This window comes from Chiloscyllium plagiosum, unplaced genomic scaffold (assembly GCF_037043375.1).
Source record: "Chiloscyllium plagiosum isolate Xiang-an unplaced genomic scaffold, Cpla_swu_hap1 HiC_scaffold_34, whole genome shotgun sequence".
Taxonomy (NCBI): Eukaryota; Metazoa; Chordata; class Chondrichthyes; order Orectolobiformes; family Hemiscylliidae; genus Chiloscyllium; species Chiloscyllium plagiosum.
In genome coordinates this window covers 18,329,971-18,350,930 of record NW_028270172.1, presented here as the reverse complement: position 1 = coordinate 18,350,930, position 20,960 = coordinate 18,329,971, and the positions used below count along the sequence as shown (strand labels likewise).

At 44.4% G+C, this 20,960-nt stretch overlaps 1 protein-coding gene across 4 annotated transcripts in view; it reads left to right on the top strand.

Moving 5' to 3' along the window:
* tert (telomerase reverse transcriptase) overlaps positions 1 to 20,960 on the top strand; it is a 63,158-nt gene that overhangs the window by 5,096 nt on the left and 37,102 nt on the right. For 3 of the 4 annotated variants that reach the window (XR_015752831.1, XR_015752830.1, XM_043719416.2), the window contains exons 3-8: positions 521 to 716; positions 4,440 to 4,629; positions 7,859 to 8,047; positions 15,056 to 15,217; positions 16,822 to 16,917; positions 18,808 to 18,893. Coding sequence is in view for 2 of the 4 variants with exons in the window: in XM_043719416.2 (XP_043575351.2) it covers positions 521 to 716; positions 4,440 to 4,629; positions 7,859 to 8,047; positions 15,056 to 15,217; positions 16,822 to 16,917; positions 18,808 to 18,893 (919 nt within the window). In the remaining 2 variants the exon portion in view is untranslated. The remainder of the gene's footprint in view (positions 1 to 520; positions 717 to 4,439; positions 4,630 to 7,858; positions 8,048 to 15,055; positions 15,218 to 16,821; positions 16,918 to 18,807; positions 18,894 to 20,960) is intronic. The other variant, XM_087978529.1, reaches the window with a different exon arrangement.

Here is a 20,960-nt window from a genome sequence, read left to right as displayed (position 1 = left end):
ACAGGGATGGGGTAAGTCTGGTTGGGATGCTCTTCAGAGGGTCGGTGTGGACTTGATGGATCGAATAGCCTGCTTCCACGTGAGGGATTCTATGATTAATTGTCTCATAATGTCATCTAGAACTAACCAGTTTCATTTCTCACAACTAATGTGTTGCTGAAGGCCATTAAGTTCGTTAGGTTAAGCCTACGATCAGTTTTTCAATCTTTGCATGTCAGCGAGAGGTGCTGTTGTACCATGCACTGTCGCAGTTGGAGCATGAGTAGACTCTTACCTTTCTGGAGCTGCTGCTTTGTAGATTAGTGGTAATAAACACTTGAAACAATCTTTACAATGTCACAAGCACCCATCGATCCTAATTCCTTTTGGAGAAGATCTTAAACTCAATTAAATTTGTGTGATCCAAACTGACAGCCTGAATGTGCCTGATTATTGTAGATGTAAGTCCAGTGCCCGTTCATGTTTGCACTTGTTTAACCCAACTTTCTTTTATATCTAAAGGAGTTCTTTTGTCTTCCAGTGCCGCACTTTGTTCCTGCATCAGAGCACCAGCTGCGTGAAGAAATCCTGGCAAAGTTTCTTGTTTGGTTAATGGGCACCTATGTGGTACAACTGCTCAAGTCTTTCTTCTACATCACGGAGACAACGTTCATGAAAAACATGCTTTTCTACTACAGAAAATGTGTCTGGAATGAGGTGCAGAGGATTGGTATCCGGTAAGGATTAAGCTGTCATATCACTATAACCTGAACCATTCTGGCTCTCAAACTCACTCACAGTTTAAGAACCTTTCTGTGTCAGGGATCCTGTGATGTTGAGACCTGTGTGTGAGAATGTGTAGCTGTGTGCGAGACTGTGGCTGTATCTGACTGTGTCTGAGTTAGTGTGTTTGTATTACTGTGTGTGTGTGTGAGATTGTCTTTCTGTGGTAGTCAAGCAGAAGGTGTAATTCCCATTGGAAGGTTAGAGGACAGAAGGAGAGCAAGAACGTAAAGATTTCCTAATGTGTCACATTAATACAGAATCTATGCAGATGTTTCATTTTTGTTAGTGGAGTCATAGATGGACAGCATTAAGAAGGAGTAAGAATAGACCATTTTGTCCCCCAAGCGTGCTCTGCTGTTTTGTGAGATCATGGCTGTAATCTCAAATCTGCATTCTCAGCTACCCCTCTAAACTGCACACTGCCCCCTATAATTTCACACTATAATTGCACACTATAATTTCATTCGGAATTTACATATTTCCACCTTAAAATTGTTCAAAGACTCTGCTTCCACCACCCCTTCAGGTAGAACGTTAGCAAGGTTAGATCACATGGAATACAGGGAGAACTAGCCATTTGGATATAGAACTGGCTCAAAGGGAGAAGACAAGAGGGTGGTGGTGGAGGGTTGTTTTTCAGACTGGAAGCCTGTGACCAGTGGAGTGCCACAAGGACCAGTGCTGGGTCCACTGCTTTTGGTTATTTATAAACATGATTTGGATGTGAATATAGAAGGTATGGTTAGTAAGTTTGCAGATTAAACCAAAACTGGAGGTGTAGTGGACAGGGAAGAAGGTCACCTCAGATTACAATGAGATCTTGGTCAGATGGACCAATGGGCTGAGGAGTGGCAGATGGAGTTTAATTTAGGTAAATGTAAGGTGCTGCATTTTGGAAAGGCAAACCAGGGCAGGATTTATACATTTAATGGTAAGGTCCTGGGGAGTGTTGCTGAACAAAGAGACCTTGGAGTGCAGGTTCATAGCTCCTGAAAGTGAAGTCTCGGGTAGATAGGATAGTGAAGAAGGCGTTTAGAATACTTTCCTTTATTGGTCAGAGCATTGAGCATAGGAGTTGGGAGGTCATGTTGTGGCTGTACAGAACATTGATTATGCCACTTTTGGAATATTGTGTGCAATTCTGGTCTCATTCCTATAGGAAGGATATTAAAGAAAACTTGGAAGGGTTCAGAAAAGATTTACAAGGATGTTGGCAAAGTTGAGAGTTTGAGTTGTAGGGAGAGGGTGAATAGTCAGAGGCTCAGGGGTGACCTTTTGAGGTTTATAAAACCGTGAGGGGCAGGGGTAGAGTAAATTGACAAGGTCTTTTCCCTGGGTTGGGAACTCCAGAACTAGAGGGCAGAGGTTTAGAGTGAGAGGGGCAAGATTTAAAAGTGACCTAAGGGGCAACTTTTTCATGCAAAGGGTGTTGTGTGCATGGAATGAATTGCCAGAGGAAGTGGTGGAGGCTGGTTCAAATACAATGTTTAAAAGGCATCTGGATGGGTATATGAATAGGAAGGGTTTGGAGGGATATGGGCCAAGTGCTGGTAAATGGGATGAGATTAATTTCGCATATCTAGTCAGCATGGATGAGTTGGACTGAAGGGTCTGTTTCTATGCTGTACATCTTTATGACTCTATGACTCACCCCACTTTGAGGGGGAAAAGAATCCATCTCATCTCTGTGTTAAATGGTGATCTGTAATTTTCACAGAGTAGTTAGTTCCCCTAGTTCTTGATTCTCCCGAAAGAGGAAAAAACATCCTGTCCACATCTACTCTATCAAGACACCTCTGGACGTTATGTGTTTCAATAAAGTGATCCTTTACTCTTCTAATCTCCACCAGATACAATCCTAAACAGTTCAGCCTTTCCTCAAATGACAAATGACACCTATTCTCTGGTGTAACTCTGGTAAACTTTCTCTGAATTGCTTCAAACCTGTATAGGTTCTTCCTTGATTAATGTATTTTAAAAAAAGTATTATGAATGAACAAATCACAGAGCTGAGTTTCACAGGGAAATCTGCAAAACGTTATTTTCCCAAGCTAACCATCTCCTTCAGGAGATTCATATATTGACTAAAAGCTATGATGAGTTATATTACACCTTTTTACAGAATGAAAGGCCTCATATTATTTATGTTTAAAGTCATTCTTTTAAGGTAAACAAAACATTTAGTCCATTGACAAAGAAGATTTCAAACAAACTAAAACTTAAGAGGTTTGAAATAAAATAATGATTAAAGATACAAGTGGAATTGATCTGTTTGTGGAGAAATGATTGAGGAATTCAAACTACAGGAGAGCATGTAGAAGGATAATGTGGAAAGAAATAATAAATTTTCTTCACACATTGTGTATTTGAAGAATGATTAAAGACAGGAGATTTCTCAGAGATGAAGAGTGTGAAGGAGTTCAGTATGACTTGAGTCCACTGTTCTGAGATTTATAAAATCATGAGGGTCATGGATAAGGTGAATAGCCAAAGTCTTTTTTTTTTCCCCCCAAGGCAGGACAGTGCAAAGCTAGGAGGCATAGGTTTAAGGTGAGAGGGGAAAGATTTACAAGAAGAACTGATATAACTGCGGTTGCTGTAAATCAGAAAGAGAAGTAGAAATTACTGGAAAAGCTCAGCAGGTCTTGCACCATCTGTGGAGAGAAATCAGAGTTAACGTTTCTAGTTGAGTGACACTTCCTCAGATTTGAAAGGGACCCCAGGGGTAACTTTTCACACGGATGTGCATGGAAGCTGGTACAATTACAACATATAAAAGTCATCTGGATGGATATGTGAATAGAAAGGGTTTAGAGGGATATGGGCCAAGTGCTGACAAATGGGACTAGGTCCGATTGGAATGTCTGGTCGGTGATTTGGGTAATTTAACCGAAGGGTCTGTTTTTGTGCTGTATGATTCAATCCCCAGTAATTCTGTTTCTCTGTCCACAGACGCTGCTACACCTTCTGAGTTTCTCCAGCATTTTCAGTTTTTATTCCAAAATAGCAGGGTTCTGGCGGGAAAAAAAACTCAAAATGAAAAGTTTGCTTAATTGCGTTTAACATTATTCCTTAAGTCAGGGTGCTTTTATGTTGCAAATTTAGCTGTTAAATGTAGTTTAAAACGTGATTTATAAAATTCCCTGGGATTCTGGAAGACTTGGTGGTAATGCCAGAGGTTAAGTCATCTAGAGGTCCTTACCAAAATTTAGGTTCAAATCCCACCATGGGGTAGTTTAAATTCAAAACATAGATGTCTCAGTAACACTAAGTAACTATCACGGCTTGACGTAAAAACTCATCTGGTTCACGAAAGCCCTTTTTCTGCCATCTTTACCTGGTCTGGCCTCCATGTGACTCCAGACTCTCAGCTATGCTCTGAAATGGCTGAACAAGAAATTCAGTTTAAGGTCAGCTAGGGATGGGCAACAAATGCTATCCTTACCAATGATGCCCGTGCCCATATCCCATGAAAGAATAAATTGAAAAAAATGTAAGAAGAAGACATGAGAAATATTCAGCGAGTTGGCTGGCATTGGGGAAAGAGAATCCGTGTTAATATTTCAGGTTTGCAACCTTTCGTCAAATCCTTTATTTTTGTGCTATCTACTATTTTAATATGATATTGTAAATGGGAGGTGATAAAGGAGTTTTTGTTTTGAAAACTAACACAGGAACCACCTCTCAAAAGTACAGCTGCAACCAATCTTGAACAAAGAACTGGAACGGAAACAGCAGCAAAAAGCCTTACCACCCCCTGCCAGTTTACGGTTTATTCCGAAGAGAAACGGATTACGGCCGATAGTGAGGATGCGGAACGTGGCTGCGCCACAATTCCCCAGGAAAGCGAGCAGCTTCCGGAAGGTTAGTAACCTTTTGTGTGGACCATGCTGCGGATAAACCTGGAATACCTCTGCCCTGACAGTGATTTTTGTAAACGCTCGCTCTTGGTTTAGTGACACTTTATTTCCCTTGGGGTCCAATGGTTTTGAGTTCAAAACCCAGTGCATACAACCTAAGCTGAGACGTTGGTGCAGGACTGAGGGAGTCCTGCATTGCTGGAGGTGCCGAGACTCAGCTGAGGCCCCGTCTGCCTCCTTGCTCAGTGTCACAGCTCTTATTTGAAACAAGACCGGGAAAGTTCTTGCCAGTCCATTAGCCATTGTTTGTCCCTCACACAAAGTGTCTAAAGCAGGCCCAAGGGTCATGACCACATCAATGGACCCTGCTGTGCACAAATCTTGGCTCTTGCATTTCCCACAGTGACTACATTTTGGAAGCACTTTATACTTGCTGTAAGGCACTGCAGGATGTCCTCAGGCCATGCTCCATTGGTTGGCACGAGCTGAAGCCACCCATCTCGAAACCTGCTTTCAGCTCAATTATAGCAAGATGTCTTTTTTTTTTAAATCATTTGCTGATTTCTTTGTGCATTTCCTTTGCAGTTTCTTCTGCCTTATGGCCCTGCAAACTTCCCCTGAATCCAGGCTCCAATCCAACCGATTCTCCTGATCCAGTCCCTTCATCCCACTGATATCGGGGAAGAATTGGGGATTGTGGTCAAGATTAGAGTGGTGCACAGCGGGTCAGGCAGTATCCGAGAAGCAGGAACATCGACGTTTCGGACAAAAGCCCTTCATCAGGAATGAGGCTAGGAACGTTGGGGGTGGTGAGATAAATGGGAGGGGGTGTGGGGCTGGAGGTAAGGTAGCTGAGAGTGCAGTTGGTGGATGGAGGTGGTGGTAAAGGTGATAGGTCGGAGGGGAGGGTGGAGAGGATAGGTGGGAAGGAAGATTGACAGATGGGACAGGTCATGAAGATGGTGCTGAGCTGGAAAGTTGCAACTGGGGTAAGGTGGGGGCAGGGGAAATGAGGAAACTGGTGAAATCCATATTGATGCCATGGGGTTGGAGGGTCCCGAGGTGGAAGGTGAAGTATTCTTCCTCCAGGCATCGGGTGGTAAGGGAGTGGCAATGGAGGAGGCCCAGGGCCTGCATGTCCTTGGCAGAGTGGGAGGGGGAATTGAAATGTTCAGCTATGGGGCAGTGGACTTGATTGGTGCGGGTGTCCCGGAGATATTCTCTGAAGCACTCTGCAAGTAGGCATCCACTCTCCCAGGCATCCAGATTGGGGATTGTGGAGGAGTGGGCCAGGCCTGGGCATGGCTAAGGCAGGCCTGTCTCTGGTGTTGGCCCCTATTGGAATCACATACTGAAAGGGAAATGGAGGTAAATCATTTGTTTTATCAGGAAAGAGTGTTTGAGCTCCTGGCATGTGGGCAGGGAGAGGGTAACAGGGCAGTTGTTGCCTGTTTTATCAGGTTGAATTGACTGGAACTGTTGGCTCTGCCACCATTCACTGAATCCCTGCCCCTGGCCTAGAGAAGGACTATGCCAAAATCCTCCTCATTGGGGCCTCCAGCCTGTGGATGAAGAGCCTCCAGCAGAGCCTACAATGTCTGTCCACAGGCCCAGTGGTCATGATCTCCCCCTGCAAGCCGAGTCCAAGAACCGAGAGCAGCATCAACCTTTATCCCTGGCCCTCTTCGACTCTTGACAACGGAGAAGGATTATGGAGCGTTCTGTTCAAATGTCCGTCGTTCTGCCCCTGCTGCCTGACAGTAGGCAGTCTACAATGGTCACCAACAGTTCCACCACAGACCCACTCCTTTTACAAACCGGACTCAAACAGCCTGTATGCTCACATCGATACACCTCACTGTAACCTTTCACCTCTTTCCCATGTAGCTTCCCTCTGGAATGGAGTGAACCTACAGGATGGGCCTGTTCTTCCTGCACTGTTATCAGCAGGGGGCGCCTCTTGTCCACAACCAAGACCAGGCAAACCTCTGGCATTGAGCTGCAGTCCCCACCCCAGGACTGAGCGCCAAACCATCACTGCCATGCTCACAGAGGCATCACGCAGTGTGTGTGTGCCCTCGGCTGCACATCCACCATTCACAGGGCCCCCAAGAGTGTGCTCCCATTGCACCACGCTGGGCCATGACCTACAGTGAGCCACTGAATGGGGTGGATCCAATCTCTCACTTTGGGAGCATCCTTGTCAGTGAAATTCAGCATCAGACAACCCCCCCCCGGCACGCGCGCGCGCGCACACACACACACACGCACGTATACACAGATACATATGCACAGATGTACACACACAAACACACTCATGCACATACATGCACGTGCACACACATATAGACAGGCATGCATATATGTGTGTGCACGCGCACATACACACAGTGCCAACCCTTTGCTCATCCAAGGAGCAAAAAAATCCTGCAAATCCTCCGACAGGGTGGTCATTGTTTCCAGGGTTAGTGTCCTCAGGCCAACACCCAGCACTGAGGCATTGTTCGCAGCCCAATCATCTCTCCTGGAGGTTCACATCATCATTCACATGCCTGACACGAGACTTACAGAGCGAGCTGTCTCCTCCTAGCTTCGTCACAGCAAACCATTACCAAGAGGGGGCGCCTGTGGAACCTCATTGAGAAAATGCAAAGGCCCATTGGAGCCACCAGCCTCAGACTGGTCAAAGAGGAGAAGGGGCACCCACAAAGTCAGTGATGGGTCCCTCCACCCCCCCCAACAGTGTCTCCAACAAGCCGAATGAAAGGAGAGGGAAAACCTGAGCACCCACACACCCTCCTTTTCAAATCTCTTCCAAGGCAGGGCATGTGGGCCTGATATTGGACTGTGGTCACCTTAGGAGCGGCACAGGAAGGAAGTCCATCCACTGTCTCTAGGGACTGTAAAAGGAGAGGAGATATTGCAATGGAGGACACATCTTGCTGCAATTAGCCCACTTTTTAACAGGGAATGATTTCTAGTTAGTGCGGGGCAATTTTGCTTCACATTGTTTCGCAGGGCATAGGTGTCGCTGGCTGGGCCAATATTTATTGCCCATCCCCAGTTGCCCTTGAGAAAGTGATGGTGAGTGACCTGAACCACAGTGGTCCATGTGATGCACGTAGATCCAGGTGACTCAGCGACAATGAAGGAGTGGTACCCTGTAGCATGTGAGGTTATGAGTCCTCCTTTGTGGCATTCAACGGTTTCTCAATATTATTCCTTCGAAACAGATCCAACGCTCAGACTCCCAGATGAAGGTCCTGTTTGGTGTGCTCAATTATGAATGTCAACAGAATCCAGCCCTAATGGGCTCTTCGGTCTTCGGCCTTGACGATATATACAAAGCATGGAAGGAGTTTGTGTTGCAGAGTTCAAAAGCTGGAAAATTGAAAGGGAATCGTCCTTATTACTTTGTGAAAGTGAGTTTAAAATCCCAATTCAGATTTTTTAAAATTTTAATCTAATTGCCAATAGTGATGTGACATCTTGGTGGGGATTGACCGCTATACTCTTGAAAGACTCAGTGTACTTGAATTTCTTAAGTACTTTTAATTGTTAACATCGTTCTGTTGATGAGAGGAACATCTTGATACTTTCCTTGATCATTATAACCCTTGGAATTTCTTGCTCACTGAACAAAGAGCTGACGTGATCTCTGAAAACTGAGCCGCGCTCAACAGAAAGGTCACAGGTTCAATCCTGATCTGCGCCAAGTTCAGATGGGCATCAGTAGAGACACTGCAGTTGGTCACTGCACATGGGCTAAAGAGGGGCAAGTCATACGGCTCCTTATTGAGATGCATTAGAGCAGACTTGCTGGTGATCAATTCCTGTGTGAGAATCTCTCCTCTTGTCTCGTACTTGGAGGAGATACTGGAATCTGTGAATCAGACCCATGAATTAATAACAGTTATAGGAGGGAATTGTAGGGAAACTAAATATTTGACCCAGCCTTTTCACTGCACAGTTCATTTAATCTCACAGTTATTTAAGTTCTGTTGGCACGGTAGCTCAGTGGTTAGCACTGCTGCCTCACGGCGCCAGGGATCTGGGCTTAATTCCACACTCGGGCAACTGTCTGTGTGGAGTTTGCACATTCTCAGTGTTTATGCGGGTTTCCTCCGGGTGCTCCGGTTTTCTCCCACAGTCCAAAGATGTGCAAGTTGTGCCATGCTAAATTGTTCAGGTATGTGCAGGCTAGGTGGAGTAGCCATGTGAAATGCAAGGTTACAGGGATAGGGTGGGGGGGGGGGCGCGGGGAATGGGTCTGGGTAGGATGCTCTTCACAAGGTCAGTGTGGACTCGATGGGCCAAATGGCCTGTTTCTGCGTTATAGGCATTCTGTGATTCTGATTTACTTTCCTGTGCACTCCGTTAGCTATGTTACAATTGCAACATGTTCCGTAATTGTGCCATAACCTTGCTACAAGACTGTGCCTGTCTGCATAGGACAATTTCTGAAGGATTCCCCTATTAGCAACGTTGATGTCCATTCATTGAATCAGTTCACTGCTGCATGGTTCTCATTTGCACGTTATGCTTATTAATTTCAGAGTTCTGATTGATCTGACAGTAAATATTGCCCTAAATATCAACAAATGGATAAATATCATGTGATACCCGCATTAAAGCTAGACTAAAAGTATGTTGATGTTTAGCCACTTTTGTCGATGAACTAGGTGGTTTGATAAGTATCCAAGAAACCATTGAGCATGTGGACTACCTCGATTATCCAAACGAGATGGGCGGGCAGTATTTCATTCGGATAATTGATTATTCTGTTAATCGATTAAATGCCTTTCCTTTGGGGCTCGGAGTTTTTAAGGTCTGCTCCCCGTTCAGGAGACTGCAGAAGTACACAGCGTGCAAGACCCCGTCCGCCTCTTTGTCCCTCGCTCACGCCCCCGTCCAACACCACCCCCCTCGTCCCCCAACCGTCTCCAACACCATTCCCGACACTGCCCCCACCCCCCCAACCCTGTGCAACACTGCCCCTCCCCCTCCAGGTCCAAAACTGCCCCCGCCCCTTCTCTGGGGCAGCTGGACTGGACATCAATAGCACTGCTGCTGCCTTTTTGGGGTAAGTCTCCAAATAGCACGTATATACACACACACACACACAACTTTTTACTGCAATGTTTTGACAGGTTCCACCTCTGCCCTGTACAGGGCAATGTTGGTCAGATTATCTGGGGAAGGGGGGGTGGTTTAGGGTACACCCCTGTGTAGAACTCCAGGGAAAGTGTGGAGAGAGAGGGTGGGAGGTCAGTCATTTGGAGACAGTGCCTGTTTAATCACTGTAAACAAAAGATGCTATCACTGTTGGAAACACATATTTGATGTAACTTTTCTTTTGGGACCTCAAAATCTCCTTTGGATAATCTGATTTTCGGACAATTGGTATTTGGATAATCGAGATTCCCCTGTATTTAGAAGAGGCAGCAACCTGAATCTTCCTTGACGACAACGTTTTGCATTTCTATAGTGCCCTTAACATATCAAAATGTTTAAGGTGCTTTGCAAGGCATTATCAAAGATGATTTAGCACTGGACCACATAAGGAGATATCATGGTGAAAATCAAAAGCTTTGTCAAAGAGGTGGACTTTAAGGGAGAGAGAGAGAGAGAGAGAGAGAGAGGGAGGGAGGGAGAGAGAGTTTGGAAGGGAATTTGAGAGATTAGAGTCTGGTAAGGCAAAGCAATGGCCAGCACCAGTGGAACAGTGAAATTCAGAGTTGTGCGAGAGGCCAGAATCAGAGGATTGCAAATATCACTGAGGACTAGAGGAGATTGCAGAGGAAGGGAGGAGGGAACTGTGGAATGATTTGTAAACCGCGTTGAGATTTTTAAAAATTGAGGGACTGCCTGACTGGGAGCCAAGCACAGCAAGTGTGCGAGTGATAGATGAGCAAACCCAAGATGCTGTGTGTCTGCCTGCAGGGAGGGAGTCCTCGGTGAGCTCAAGTTTACTGTTGGGTGGGAATCTGGCCAGAGGTGCTTTGGAACAGTCAAATCTGGGTGTAACAAAGGCAGCGTTCAGAGTTTCAACAGTAGATGAGCTGAGACCAGAGCGGGTATTATAGTCTGCAATCATTTATAAATCTGACCAGTTTTAGTACTGTTTCTGAGGATACCTGAGAAAACATCCAACCTCAAATTGAATCCACCCATTTTTGCTGGTGAATGCTTTAAAAAGAAGTAATTAATCCCTTATATACAATGATTCTAACTAATTTTTGACATTCTTATGACCTAAGTAGCATTTGTCAATTAGTAGTAATAGTTTTTAAAAATCATTTTAAGAATTTTCTCTCCATCCAAAAGGAGTAGCAATGCTTTTCTAAACTCTCCAGTCTCCATTCTGTTCTCCCTCTCTTTCCCCCTTTAAGAATTAATTGCATTTGTGTAACAACTTATTCACTTTCTGAGAATGCTCAAGAACTCCTCACAATCAATTTCCAAGTGCAGTCCATTGCTGTGCAGGAACTTACAGCTGATATTTTGAAACCGCAGTGAGATTATTGACCAGTTAGTCTGTTTTCCATTGAGGCAAAAAGACTGGCCAGAACAACAGGAGAAATCCCAGCTGTTCGTCAAAGAGTATCTCATGATCCTTTGCATCCATCACAACACCGTAATGGCAACCACAGGATTCATATCTTTCTGAAGGACATGTAGAAACTTGGAATCATGCACATAGCTCAAGACACCAGATTGTTAATGTGTACTGCATTTTAGCTGAGTTAATATTTACAGAGGAACCTTGATGATCTGGCATTTGATTATCCGAATTTCAGATTATCCAGACAAGGTCGCAAGGTCCCAGTGCTTGGCTAAACCATGTTATCCGGAATTCCATTATCTGAACATTCAAGTATCCGAGCAAAATACTCCCTGCCCCTGCTGTTCGGATAATTGAGGTTCCTCTGTAAACCATTCAAAGTGTGCATAAATTGAAATCTCTCATTAAAAAAGAAAAAAATTCCTTAAAACCTGAAGTCGTAAAGGACAATGTACTGCAGACTTTCCATTAATGGCAGCTACTGATGTGTTATTTAACTTGTACTCAACCTTGTTGCATAATCCATTCCAAAAGGGATGAAGGGTTACAAAACCAAAGTGGGAGGATGACATTAAGCCACTGAGGGATGGAACAGGCTCAAAGGACATTCCAGTTCTCCACCCTGAATTCCACGTTCCCTCTTGCTTCATCTCTTGACATTGCCGCCTCTGATTTTGGAGGGGTCCCACATCCAACGCTGTAGAAAGAAGCACAATTTGTCCGTTGATAGAAGCTTCTGTTTGTCTGAACAGCTGTGAATTCTCTGAAAAGCACAAATCTCTGCAGTACTTGGGAAAGGAGGAGCTGAGGACTGAAGATGCTGGAGATCAGAGTCGAAAACTGTGACACTGGAAATGCACAGCAGGCCAGGCAGCATCCGAGGAACAGGAGAATCGACGTTTTGGGCATAAGCCCTTCATCATTCCCGATTCTCCTCATCGGATGCTGCCTGACCTGCTGTGTTTTTCCAGCACCACACTCTCAACTCTGATATACAAGGAAAGACTGGATGGACTGGGCTTGTACTCGCTGGAATTTAGTAGAATGAGGGCGGACCTCATGGAAACAAGTAAAATCCTGATGGGATCAGACATGCTAGATGTGGGAAGACTGTTCCGATGTTGGGGAAGACCAGAACTAGGCGTCTCAGTCTAAGAATAAGAGTCAATATTTGGAGATGCCGGTGTTGGACTGGGGTGTACAAAGTTAAAAATCACCCAACACCAGGTTATAGTCCAACAGGTTTAATTGGAAGCACACTAGCTTTCGGAGCATCGCTATAACCTGGTGTTGTGTGATCTTTAACTAAGAATAAGAGGTAAGCCGTGAAATGAGGAAGAATTTCTGCACTCAGTTGTAAGTCTGTGGTACCCTCTCCTATAGGAAGCTATTGGGACGAGTTTGTTAGATATATTCAAGAGGGAGCTGGACGTGGCCCTTACAGGTAAAGGGATCATGGGGTATGGCAAGATACTGGGAAAGGGGTACTGAGATTGCATGATCAGTCATGATTGTATTGAATGATGGTGCAGGCTTGAAGGGCCGAATGGCCTGCTCCTGCACCTATTTTTTATGTTCCTGTGAACACTGTACTTGCTCCTGAGGACAGCAAAGCTCTGGCTGGAACACCCTCGTCACTCCCAGTTTCTGTCACCTCTTCCAACTCACAACCATCCAAAATATCCCAGCTCCTGTAATCCAGCTGTTTTGTAAATTCCCAATGACAGTTGCTGGATCACCGGTAGCCATGCCTTCAGATGCATAGGCCCCAAGGTTCTGAGGACTCTCCTACGTTCTCTCTGCCTCCCTGTCTCCCTTTCCTCCGATAAGACACTTCTCAAAATCCACCTGCACCCAATCTCCTTACGTAGCTCAGTGTGAGATTTTGTTGCTGACCCTCTTGTGAAACACCTCAGGATGTTTCCTGACATTAAAGGTGCTGTATTAATGTCATTTGTTGTGGCTGTTGGCTTCATCCCCGCTATGTTCTAATTTTATTGGCATGACTTGTCCTCTTTTGTTCTTTTGTAAACCTGTCATTCACAACAGTCCTATCCGGAATGCTTACGGTATTGGGACCAAAGCCTGTGCGTCATCCCCTGGTCCTCCGATACTTGGAGTTTCTTACCCCCTTTGACTTTTCCTCCTGCAGTTTGTGAGGCTTCAGCGCACTGTTTGTCTGTTTTAGATTAGATAGATTAGATTACTTATAGTGTGGAAACAGGCCCTTCGGCCCAACAAGTCCACACTGCCCCGCCGAAGCGCAACCCACCCATACCTCCACATTTACCCCTTACCAATTTAGCATGGCCAATTCACCTGACCTGCACATCTTTGGACTGTGGGAGGAAACCGGAGCACCCGGAGGAAACCCACACAGACACGGCGAGAACGTGCAAACTCCAGACAGTCAGTTGCCTGAGGCGGGAATTGAACCCGGGTCTCTGGCGCTGTGAGGCAGCAGTGCTAACCACTGTGCCACCGTGCCACCCACAAAATAATTTTTTTTAACAAGTCCACACCGACCCGCCGAAGCACAAGCCACCCACACCCCTACATTTACCCCTTACCTAACACTACGGACAATTTAGCATGGCCAATTCACCTGACTTGCACATCTTTGGACCGTGGGAGGAAACCGGAGCACCCGGAGGAAACCCACGCAGACACAGGGAGAACGTGCAAACTCCACACAGTCAGTCGCCTGAGGCAGGAATTGAACCCGGGTCTCTGGCGCTGTGAGGCAGCAGTGCTAACCACTGAAGTCTGTTCTTCTACTTACAACCTCAGTGTGTTCCCATTACAATATAGCTCCCAGAAACCCTGTGGTGTCTGAAAACTGGATGTTGTTACAAGCTTTCATGCATTAATTTTACTTGAATAAGCCTAAAATAAAAGAAGCCTAACTAGATACTTTGGTGAGGCTGAATTACCAGCTTCGTCTGCTACTCTCTATATTGTTCTGCTAGTGACCCTTGACCCCAACCGACCTGGCTTGACCTGAACAGCCCACGGCCCACAGTGTCTGACCGAAATCTGGACAGCTCTGAGATCCAGCATGACCTCCGTCCTGAGGCTGTTGGATTTGAGGTCCTGTACCTGCAAGCATCTCAATGGTGTCCCTTTTGATAGTTCAGTATAACGTTAAATAAAGAAATTACTCTTAGCTGCATGATAGGAAAGCAGTAAAAAGAAGCAAGGATGAAATTCTATCCATGTGCCACTGTACTTGCTGGAAATTCAAGCCAAAGCCAATGAATTGTTTTTGTAAGCCTGTTGTTTTATAGTCCAATCTGGCAGTTGCCTTGTGTGTGGATGACAAATGAAGTCACTGTCCATTAATCTAATTTGTTGACACATGAAGGACATGTTGGACAGGGATTGAGGAAAATGCCCTGCTACCCTGTGAGTAATGCCAGAGGAACCTATATGTCCAGCCAACCAACAGATGTGATTTTTGGTGAGCACCTGCCCGAAGGAGAGGCATCGCTGACAATGCAGGATTGACTCAGTGCTGCATTGAATTATCCATCCAGATTATACGTTTATCTTACACAGCCTCAGTGCTTTCTGTGTCTGTGTGGGTTTCCTCCAGGTGCTCTGGTTTCCTCCCACAGTCCAAAGGTGTGCAGGTTAGGTGGATTGGCTGTGGTAGTGTGGGATTATGGAGATAGAGCTGGGTTGGGGGATGGGGGTGGGGTTGGAGGCTGGATCTGGGTGGGATATTGTTCAGAGGGTTGATGCAGACTCAATGGGCCGAATGGCCTCTTTCTAAACTATAGAGATTGTGTGATTCTAATCCAGGCTGGATGGCCAGTTGGAAAGTTGCACTGGAGAATTAAACATAAAACAATTCTTTTCTCAGGCGGATGTTACTGGTGCCTATGACACCATTCCTCACGCAAAATTAATGGAAGTGATTTCGGGAATACTGAATCCCAGAGTACAAGAAAGTTACTGCATCCGCCGTTACACCAAGGTTTGGGTGGATTCCAGTGGACAGATTCAAAAATCATTCAAAAACCAGGTACAGGTTTGCTTCTGTGTATGGGCATTAGCTGATGACTGGAAATGGCTGCTTGAAAATAATGGGGATTATTGGTAAATTGCATATCCTTGAATATGTTTTGAGGTTTGTATGAATGTGGTATCTTAAGCTAAAATGAATTTTGAACCTTAAAAGGATTATTTTTGTTTTTCGAAAGTGTCCACATTATTTGCCAGCTTCCTACATGATGCTTGTGGCAGTCACTGGAAAAGTTTCAGCAGGTGATCCAATGAATTGTGAGACTGGATTGGATCAGTGAGGAGGGGAGGTGTGCCTAGTTACAGGAAAGGTGGCTGTGGAATCATGCAGACAATAACAGCTCATAAAATGGTTAGCCCTGCTGCCTCAAAGTGCCAGGAACCTGGGTTCGATTCCAGCCTTGGGCGATTGTTTGGCGTTTGCACATTCTCCCCGTGTCTGTGTAGGTTTCCTCCGGGTGGTCTGGTTTCTTGCCACAGTCCAAAGGTGTGCAGGTCAGGTGGATTGGCCATGGTAGTGTGAGATTACTGGTGGTGGTGGGGTGGTTGGGGAGGGGGGTTGTGGGGGTTGGGTCTGAGTGATATGTTGTTCAGAGGGTTGATGCAGACTCAATGGACCCAATGGCCTCTTTCTAAACTGTAGAGATTCTGTGATTTTATGAAACGTGTGCATATGTTTTTGTCTAAATGAGTAATTTAGTTTCCTTTGATTTACTCCCAAACTTCTATTTGTATCTCAAATCCATTTAATAAATCTTTTTGCAAGTGGACATCTAATTCTCTTTTTAAAATAGCTCATCTGAACTTCCTTTTTAATCATTCAAGGGATAGAGGTGACTCTGGCTAGGCCAGCATTTATTGCCCACCCCTTATTACCCAGAATGCAGTTGAGAGTCAAACACATTACTGTGGATCTGGAGTCACATGTTGGCCAGCAGTTTCCGTCCCTAAAGGGTGTTAGTGAACCAGATGGGTTTTTTCTGATAATTGACTCATGGTCATCATTAGACACTTAATTCCAAATTTTTATTGAATTCAAATTCAACCATCTGCCGTGGCGCGATTTGAACTCCGGTCCCCACAACATTCCGTGAGTCTCTGGATTAATAGTCAAGTGATAATAACACTTGGCCATTGTCTCTCCCCCTTACTCAATGATAGTTCATGACTAAGGATTCCACTATGTAAAGAGCTCTTTCATAACTTACTTTTTAATTTTCTTGTCTGTTATTTACATTTTGCATATATTCAGATCCCCACTTCCGCTCTCATGAAAATGTCTTAGCTTCTTGTCTTTTTGCAAATCTGTGACCCTATATCTGATTGGTTTTGTCATATTTTCAGAAGCAAATTCCCATGGCATTATCACATTTTTACAAATGAGTTCATTAATCATAAGAATTTTCACCTATTTGAAATATCTGATCTATCAAATTGAATATTGATTCTGTGCTCTGCCTGCTGACCTCCTGCTTTCTAACAGTGCTGTCACCCTGAGTTAGTGTTTTATTCCATTACCTACCTGTCTTACTATCGCAGCTTTTGTGTATCTTTTCAGGATTGCTTAGCTCCATTTTTTTCATCATCACATATTATTGTATTCAGGTTTCCACAATGAAGGATCTGTTACCAAACATGAAGGAATTTGTGTCCCATCTACAGCAGGAAACCTCACTGCAAGACACTATCCTAGTTGAACAGGTGAGACAAGTCAATGACGAGAGAGTCATACAGCACGGAAACAGACTCTTCGGTCCAAACAGTCCATGCCAACTATAATCCCAAACTAAACTAGTCCCACCTGCCTGCACTTGGCCCATCTCCCTCCAAGCATTTCTTACCTATGTACTTATCTAAATAGTATTGTGCAATCACAGAGTCGCAGAGTCATAGAGATGTACAGCACTGAAATAGACACTTTGGTCCAACTCGTTCATGCTGCCCAGATACTCTAATCTAATCTAGTCCCATTTGCAAGCACTTGGCCCACAGCCCTTGAAACCCTTCCTATACATATAACCATCCAGATGCCTTTTAAATACTGCAAATTTACCAGCCTCTTCCGCATCCTCTGGCAGCTCATTCCATACACTGACCACCCTCTGCATGAGAAAGTTGCCCCTTAGGTCCCTTTTAAATCTTTCCCTTCTCACTTTAAACCTATGCCCTCTAGTTTTGGACTCCCCTGCCCTAGGGAAAAGATTTTATTCTCTCCATGCCCCTCAAGATTTTATAAACTTCTATAAGGTCACCTCTCAGTCTCCGATGCTCCAGGGAAAACTCTACTTGTAGTTAAAATCCTCCAACCCTGGCAACATCCTTTTAAATCTTTTCTGAACCCTTTCAAGTTTCACAACATCTTTCCGATAGGAAGGAGACCAGAATTGCACACAATATTCCAACAGTGTCCTAACCAATTTCCTGTATAGCTGTAACATGACCTCCCAACTCCTGTACTCAATACTTTGACCAATAAAGAAAAGCATACCAAATGTCGCCTTCACTATCCTATCTACCTATGACTCTACTTTTAAGGATCTATGAACCTGCACTCCAAGGTCTTTTTGTTCAGCAATGCTCCCCAGGACCTTACCATTAAGTGTATACGTCCTGCTCTGATTTGCTCTTCCAAAATACAGCACCTCACATTTATCGAAATTAAACTCCATCTGCTACTCCTCAGCACATGGGCCCATCTGATGAAGATCCTGTTGTACTCTAAGGTAGTCTTCTTCGCTGTCCACTACACCTCCAATTTTGGTGTCATCTGCAAACTTAGTAACTATACCTCTTATGTTAATCCTTGTCTTGTTTCTTTTTTGCCTCCGGGATTGTTAAAGATGAGGGTTATGCTTCTTTCTTTGTTGTTCCATTTTTAGAAACATTGACAATAGGGTACATTATTGGATTGAGCTCGGAAGAGTTCATAAACGTATCAAACCTGTTCTTTTTTATGAGATTGTGCCATAGGCATAACTGTATTCTCATATGCTGTTCTCACACAAAGTGATGTACGAGTCAAACAAAGCACTTGCTTTTCTGTTTCTGTTGCTGGATTTTTCTGGAGCAAGGCGCTAGTCTGTAGAATGAAGAGTATTGCTCCACGTGAAGCATGACTTCATCACTCTTAATGTCTGCTGTGGGTGCATGAGAGTGATTTCCAACCTGATCATTAATCTGTTTGACCTTGTTAAAAATACACTTTCCACTGCCAGCACATACAGGAGTGGGACTTGAGCTGGGAATTCCTGACTCAGTAGTGGGTGGAAGTGGTAACTGCAGATGCAGGAGATCAGCATCCGAGGAGCAGGAGAGTTGATGTTTTAAACATAAACTCTTCATCAGGAATGACATTCCTGACTGGCTGTCCTTTTCCAGCACCACACTTTTTGACTCAGTAGTGGGGCTACTACTATGTGTTCCAAAATATAATTACTGCGTGTCTCTAAATTTCTATCCATCCATCTATTTTGGAAAATCCAATAATAATAATCCTCCTTGAGATGTATTAATGATAGACTGAAATGAGAATCTTGATGCATTGGTGAGGTTTATAATCTTTTATTGGATGTGTTCTTGTGTTCTTTTCAGGGTCTGATATTGAATGAAAGCTCTGGACATGTGTTCGATTACTTCAAGCAAATGATTGAGAACAGCACCATCAGAATTGGGGATAAGTAAGCAGCATATTCTTGGAATCTTTCATTGAGAACTAATAAGTTATCTCCACAACCATACAAGAAATACAAGTCTGCAGAAGGATTTATTTTCACTGAAGTAAATTTTACAGTGACCAGCAGATGGGGTCTGTGTCCTGCCACATGATCTGTCTCAAACATATGACTTGTAAAAGCCATATCTGAGATTGCATTGAGAAGGCTCACATCTTCCACTTTATTAGTTATCAAAATGCTCCAATTTACTCGGTTCTCGCTGTCTCTGAGTGAAACAACTTTACTAAGTTTGCATGCAATTATACTTTGGATTACTGCAAGTGCTTTGAGGCTAAACATTTCAGCCCCAGAGCATTTTCTGGAACTACAGTCACGAGAATTATATGCGTACTTTCACATCTTCACCTCATAACCACGCTGAGAAATCTTTACAGATACTGTACACTGCACCATGTCTGTGGACTATTGCACCGTTAGTAAATGGGAATGAGCTGTTCGCACTAAAAACACTACTTTTAGTTCACTCCCAGTCAGTGTGGAATGTTACCAGGGTTTGCACAAATATTGGGCAGAAGACACTAATCCTGCCAACATGTATGAAAGAGATGAGTTCAAATACAAGTGACAGTCCATGTTTTGACCGGAACAAGAGAATTTTGGTTAACATGACTAGTTAGATAATGAGCCATGCAGGTCAATACTGAAAGAGCTATATAAAGGTAATGTAAAGTTACCATAGTCTTGCTCTCTCAACTGGTGGTGGTTTAACCTGTGGGTCACCACACTAGGTAATCTGAGAGGTTGAGAAGGAGAGTTCTTCATGGTCACTTCAGCTGGTGCGGGGATATGAGCCCACACTGTCCAGCCAACTGTGCTAACAGACCTCCACCTTCCCAGATCAATACTACATACATCAATTACTGGATCCTGTTAGGTCAAATCAAGTTTTGATTTGATTTATTTATTGTGTTCACATGTACCGAAAGTACAGTGAAAAACTTTGCTAGATCATAGCAAGCTAGGACATACAGGTCATAGGGTGCTAAGACAGAGTGAGGCATACTCCACAGGAGATGCACGAAGCAAGATCAACATTATTTGAAGTTAGAGAGTCCATTCATCAGTCTAATAACGGATGAGAAGCAGCTGTTCCTAAAACTGTTGGTGCGAGTGTTCAAGCTTCCGTACCTTCTGCCAGATGGAAGAATTTTGAGTCAGATTAATTGCTGGACTGGAATAAATGATAATTACTTAACTGTTGGGAATGGAACCTTTGCCCAACTTTTGCCCATGATAAATATGTGGATTTACCATTCCCATTGAGTGCTTGCCGTTTTTGTCAGTAACAAGTGACACACTTACAATGTCAAGATTGAAGTGCTGCTGGAAAAGCACAGCAGGTCAGGCAGCATCCGAGGAGCAGGAAAATCGACATTTTGGGCGAAAGTCCTTTATCAGGGCTCTTCCTGCACCTCAGTTGCTGCCTGACCTGTGTGCTTTTCCAACACCACTGTAATCTTGACTCTGATTTCCAGCATCTGCAGTACTCACTTTCGCCTACACTTACAATGTGCTTACTTGACACAGGAAGCCATGTTCAGAGTTTTCCATTCAGCAGCACGGTGGCCCAGTGGTTAGCACTGCTGCCTCACAGCGCCTGTAGACCCGGGTTCAATTCCCGACTCAGGCGACTGACTGTGTGGAGTTTGCACATTCTCCCCGTGTCTGCGTGGGTTTCCTCCGGGTGCTCCGGTTTCCTCCCACAGTCCAAAGATGTGCGGGTCAGGTGAATTGGCCATGCTAAATTGCCCGTAGTGTTTGGTTAAAGGGGTGGATGTAGGGGTATGGGTGGGTTGCGCTTCGGCGGGTCGGTGTGGACTTGTTGGGCCGAAGGGCCTGTTTCCACACTGTAAGTAATCTAATCTAATCTAATCTTAGCTAATGTGCTGCATGAGCACATGATGTGCCTCACTAATACTTCTCTCATGTTCTTTCAAAAACTGCAAAGGCATTTCTTGGGAGTTGAATTAAATTTGTGTCAGAAGCAGTTGAACTAAAGTCCAAAGATTG